The following is a 6,075-nucleotide window of genomic DNA, read 5'->3' as shown; positions in this document are numbered from 1 at the left end:
GCTCTGTAGACCAGGCTGGTCTCGAACTCACAGAGATCCGCCTGCCTCTGCCTTCCGAGTGCTGGGATTAAAGGCGTGCGCCACCACCGCCCGGCTTTTACTTTTTAAAGATGATTCATAAAACCAAAAGTCATGGATCTGAGAAAGGACTGCTGGGATGGAATGGGTTTTGATAAGGACAGAAGGGAAATAAAGGAGGGCGGGGTGGGGAGTAATCAGAACACATACATACATACATATATGAAGTTGACAGAATTAATCCACTAAAAAGTGGCTCTTGGAACTTGTGTTTCCCTCTCCAGAGTTGTGTTTTTAATGGTTTTTTATAAATGCCCTCATAAGGCTCTCCCTTCTTTCAGATTGGTTCTTCTAGCTTTCTATATTCAATTTCTAGTCTGCCCTTTTCTCTCAGATCTATAGATACTGCTTAGCTCCCTTCCGCTATTTCACGTGCTTAGTAGGATACCCCTTCATTATTGTCCTCAGAAGGGGCTTTCTCCCAGCTGTTTCCATCTTCAGTGTATATTACATACTTCCCCCTTCCCATTCTTTTGTGGTCCATAACCAGTTGGATGCTTCCTGGATAGGTGCTTAGCTGCATCTTTACTCACATCTGTCTAGCTGTTGCTGCAGCTGTTCTGTTATTTCAGCATTTGCTTTTGCCTGAAATTATTTTACTGTATTATTTTGTGGGTTGCTTTTAGTTATGTTTTTGAGACAGGGTCTCACTCTGTACTCATGGCTGTCCTGAATCTAACTGTGTAGACCAGGTTGCCCTCAAACTCAGATCTGCTTTCCTCTGCCTCCCCAGTGCTAGACTTAAAAGACTAACATAAACTATGCTAAACTACTGTATTTATGTTACCCTGACTTGGAAGACCTTCATTCCAAATTGCTGAAGTTTTTTCAACTAGACTTTTGCTGAAGAATGCTAATCAAGGAAGTGTATGTACTTTTCACTTGAGTCCATACTATACCTCTCCCAAGTCCTCATAATAAATAGATTTTTTTTTCTTCTTCCTTAGTGGTGGTTTTTTTTTTTTTAGTATTTTTTATAATTATTTAATTTTATTTATGTACATTGGTGTGAAGGTGTCAGATCCCCTGGAACTGGAGTTACAGACAGTTGTTAGCTACCATGTAGGTGCTGGGAATTGAACCTGGGTCCTCTGGAAGACCAGTGAGCCATCTGTCCAGCCCACCTTAGTCAGTGTTTTTATCACAGTGAAAGGGAAATCAGTGCTGGAGACTTTGTAAATTTCCAATATGTGAATGTGCTTTAAATCCTCAAAAGTGGCTAAGAGTGATTGATTGTCTCAACCTCTTTTTATGCTTTACACCTCCAACTAGAACTTGTACTTCACAGAAGTTAAAATATGTTTTATGTGTAAAGATTATTTTTTAAAAACTGTATAGTGGGAGGGGAGGGAAGGGGAGGGAGTGGAACTGGGGTTGGCATGTAAAATGAAAAAAGATAGTTTGTTTTCTTTTTTTGAAAAATAAAATTAGAAAAAGTGAAAATCCTCTGCTTGCAAACTGAGGGGTTTGGATGTGAAAAAACAAAGCAAAACCAAACAAACAAAAACAAATAAATAACTGTGTGGTGGGGTTGGCCAGATTGCTCAGTGATTAAAGGCATTTACCACCAAGTTGGTAACCTGAGTTTGATCCCTGAGACCCTTACGGGGGAGGAGAAAACTGACTGTTACAGGTTGTCTTCTTACTATTCACACATGCACATCCCTGTCTGTACACATAAACATACAGCCAGTGTGCTTTAATTACTTGTTAATTTCTAAAGTCAGCTATTGATGTAGGTAATTTTCAAAACCTTCAATGTAGCATTTTCATTCATAAGCAACCAATCACCCTCTTAGCATCTTACATTCTAAGGCAAGATAGGAAAACACAATTATTTACTCTCTAGACATTGTTTTTCATTTGTTTGAATTTTTATAATTCTTATGATAAAATTACTTTTCATGTTTCTTCTGAGTTAAATGAAATGATGGGGAAACTTTTGCAAAGTTTAGAGAGGACATTTTGATTGGAACATACCTGTTTTCATTCACCAAGATAGCTGTGCATATGTGATCTAAGCATTAGTGCATTAGTGTAGTTTAAGGTTTTGTTTGGTGATTGTGTATATGTGTTCCCTTTTTTTTTTTTTTTTTTCACTCAGTGCTAGAGATCAGTCCCAGAGCCTGCACACACCATACAGGTGCTGTGCCATTATAATAAATCCCCTGTCTGGGTTTGTTTTAATTTGTCCACTTGTCCTTTTCAGAGTTGATAACACAAGGAATACTGTCTTTAATTTAAAAGAATAAACATATCGAACTATAAATGTTTATAAGTCATTGGTGGTGCCACTTCTGTGGCCAGGGTTGGGACACATGAGGTTCTGTGGAACTATACTACTTTTTTAGGAGGTGGTGTTTTTCTGTACCTGTACAGAATGTTACTTGGGGCTTTTCAGCATCAGGACTTAATTTTGAGTTTAAGTATCTTTTTTTTTAATTATATAATTTGTTTTATTTTACATGCATTGGTGTTTTACTTGCATGTATGTCTCTGTAAGGTTGTTCAGAAGCCCTGGAACTAGAATTACAGACAGATGTGACGTACCATGTGGGTGCCAGGAATTGATCCCAGGTCCTCTGGGAAAGAAGCCAGTGCTCTTAACTGCTGAGCCATCTCTCTAGCCTTAAGTTTCAGGATTTTTAAACTTTGTTTATTGTGTATTTTATTTTATTTTATTATTATTATTTTTTTTTTGTTGTTGTTGTTTTTGTTTTTGTTTTTGTTTTCGAGACAGGGTTTCTCTGGTTTTGGAGCCTGTCCTGGAACTAGCTCTGTAGACCAGGCTGGTCTCGAACTCACAGAGATCCGCCTGCCTCTGCCTCCCGAGTGTATTGTGTATTTTAAATGTATGATGCCACAGGCTGGCATAAGAAGACACTAAGTAAATATTTATACACTTGATACTGGGGTATGCTAAAACCAAGTTCTTGTCTCAGTGGTATGCTAGAATCACAGTGATTGTACTTCTGATAGTATCGATTTTCTCCTTGTAGCGCCACACTGCTCAGCTCCGAGAAGAGCTACTGAAACTTCCCTGTCCTGAAGGCTTAGATCCAGACATTGATGATGCCTCCCAGGTGTGCAGGGCCACAGTGCGTGCTGAAGAGACTCTAACACATGACCATGGCAAACCCAGCAGCAGTAAAGACCTCCCCAGTGACTTTCAATTATGAGCTGCATTGATATGGATTTCATAGACACAAAGGCTTCGGAAGCACAAGCCAAATATGTCAATATTTGTATGTAAGAAACTAATTATGTAATAGGTAATGAAACTGAAACTATACTATGCCCTTAAGGAGATCCAGTTTAATTCAAGGTGATCTTTGATTTACCTGTACAAGAGTGTAAACTTTTTTGTGCTTTTAATTTCAATTGTGAGAACCACTGATTGGTATGTTCAACAAATTTGTGTATACAAAGAAAATGGATAAATCACTGATCTATAAGGGAAACTACCTTAGGAAAGAATGTTTACTGAATGTTTATCTTTTTTTTTTTTTACTGTAGAGTGAGAGGTTGTTAACAAAGGATATATATTGGTCATTCTTACAACTGCTATTTAAAGTCAGCAACTTTTCACTGAATTTGATAGATTTTATGTTTGGCCATATCTTCATGCTCATATTTGATTTCTGAAGACCTCCTACATACACTTTAATAAAAGTTAAACGAGCATAGCCTTTCTTTTTTGATTTACTGGTACATTTTTAAGTAATAAATCTGCCATAAAATGCACTATAGCTGGAGACTTGCACTTGTATGGATGAATTTATTACATTCAACATATTTAATTTTATGCCTTCTAAGATGCAGAAAAAAAATAAATGAACATGATTTTATTCTATGCCAAACATTGGGCCTCTGAATGTATCAATTCTTTGAATTTAAATATATGAAAAGGTATGGTCAATTGGAAAAGTCACTTTAAACTGTTTTCCTCAAGGGCTCCTCTTTGTCCTGGACTATGTGGTTTTGTTCCTGAAGTCACATGTATGTATCAACATGGAGGCTCTGTAGAGGAGAGAGGCTGGGCCTCTCTGGTGCTGTTACAGTACGTTCTGTACCTGCCATTCAGGCTCGTTTTCACTCAAATTCTTCCTAGAGCCAATAAATAAAAACTTAGGTGAATTAGTATGTCTTGTTTCTAAAATAGTTGCCATGGCGTGAAATGGTATTTCTACAGAGAAGTTTTTGAGACCTGAGCATGGGGAGAAACACAGTAGTCTTAGATATGTATAAGGTGCACCAGAGTGAAGAGATAGTGCTAAAGTAAGTATATGACAAGAAAGACCCCAAATGCCATATGCAGACATACTAGATAGAATCTCCATCTAAAACTATCAGCAGTATGAAGGAAAAGCACCTGGAGATTCTAACTACTGAAAAATGACAACGGCGATAAAGAAAATGGGTTTGGCAGGCTGTGATGTCAGAGATCTTGGATCACTGAAGGCCTGTCTTGCCTTGCTGCTGCTCTTCGGCATCCTGAATGGTTCGAAAAGCTTTGACGTGGGAAGAACCAGATCACAGCATTCTACCTGCTGCTGTGATTCCATAGTCCAAGTGGTAGGTTATCACTTGGGTCTGTCAAAGGGTGGACAGGAGGAGGCATTTGACAAAGCTTGGAGGAATGCATGTCTCTTGATAGGAGAATGAATCCCATGTTTTCAAGCTGAGAAACTAGGGTAGAAGGGCAGAGGAAAACAAAAATACCACCTCAGCCCAAGAATGTGTGTGGAACTTCGGGAAATGTGGATGGCAATATTAAAGCGGTGTGTTCATTATCTAAAATCAGTTGTGCTTCTCACCCACTCCCCATGGTGCCCGTTCTGAGCTGGTGCTCTACCATTGTACTACATCCCAACCCCAAAAGCAATAGTTTGCTATTTTTGTTTTTTAAAGGCAAGAAAAAGTTCATTGAGAAGTAACAGCTGCCTACAGTAGAGAGGCCTGGAAATTTTCTGCCCTGCTTTGGTTTAAGCTATTTACAATTATCTCTAAGGACTTGAGAGATGGTTGAGTACTCAAGAGCAGGATCAGGGTTTGATTCTCAGCCTCTGTAACTGGATTTTTCTTTTGACTGCAAGCCAGCTCCCACATAAAAACATGGAGACTTATTAATTATGAATGCTTGGCCTTTAGTTTATGCTTGGCTCACTAACACATATAACTTAATTTAACATGTTTCTTTTCATTTATGTTTTGCCTCTGGGCTTTTTACCTTTCATTCTGTATGCCTTGCTTTACTGCTTCCATAGCTGGCTGACCAGCCCCTGGCATCTCTCTCTTGTCTCCCTTTCCCCCTCTGTTTTCTTCAAGCCTAGATTCCTCCTCCAACTTACTCTCCCTGCCCTGGAGTCCCATCTTTTCCTTCTGTCTAGCTATTGACCATTTAGCTTTTTATTAGATCAATCAGCTGCCTTGGGTACATAAGCTAAACAAATATAACACTTCTTTACATAGTTAGAGAAGTACTATTTCACAACATAAACAGTCTTTACATAATTAAGCTAATATTTCACAAGCATTCACACAGTAGCTATCATAGAATTTTTATTGTTGTGATGAGATGCCATGACCATGGTAAGTTTTACAAAGGAAAAAACATTTAATTGGGGTGGCTTACATTTTCAGAAGTTTAGTCCATTATCATGGTGCATCATGATGGCATGCAGGCACACACAGTGCTAGAGAAATAGCTGAGTGTCCTGCATCTTGACTTGGAGGCAACAGGAAGTGAACTGAGACACTGGGTGGTATCTTCAGCAAAAACAAAAACCTCAAAGCCTACCTCCTTAGTGATACACTTCCTCCAACAAGACTACACCTACTCCAAGCCAGGCGGTGGTGGCGCACGCCTTTAATCCCAGCACTGGGGAGGCAGAGGCAGGTGGATCTGTGTGAGTTCGAGACCAGCCTGGTCTACAGAGCTAGTTCCAGGACAGGCTCCAAAACCACAGAGAAACCCTGTCTCGAAAAACCAAAAAA

General features: G+C 39.1%; 1 protein-coding gene across 9 annotated transcripts in view; it reads left to right on the top strand.

Moving 5' to 3' along the window:
• The window catches only part of Birc6 (baculoviral IAP repeat containing 6), a 196,628-nt gene extending 192,410 nt beyond the window's left edge, over positions 1–4,218 (top strand). For all 9 annotated transcript variants that reach the window (XM_026789677.1, XM_026789673.1, XM_026789676.1 and 6 more), the window contains one exon: positions 3,078–4,218. In XM_026789677.1, the coding sequence (XP_026645478.1) occupies positions 3,078–3,257 (180 nt within the window). In that variant the 3' untranslated portion in view covers positions 3,258–4,218. The remainder of the gene's footprint in view (positions 1–3,077) is intronic.
• Positions 4,219–6,075: the final 1,857 nt, after the last annotated feature.

This window comes from Microtus ochrogaster, unplaced genomic scaffold, assembly GCF_000317375.1.
Source record: "Microtus ochrogaster isolate Prairie Vole_2 unplaced genomic scaffold, MicOch1.0 UNK26, whole genome shotgun sequence".
Classification (NCBI taxonomy): Eukaryota; Metazoa; Chordata; class Mammalia; order Rodentia; family Cricetidae; genus Microtus; species Microtus ochrogaster.
This window is presented reverse-complemented; position numbering and strand designations above follow the sequence as displayed.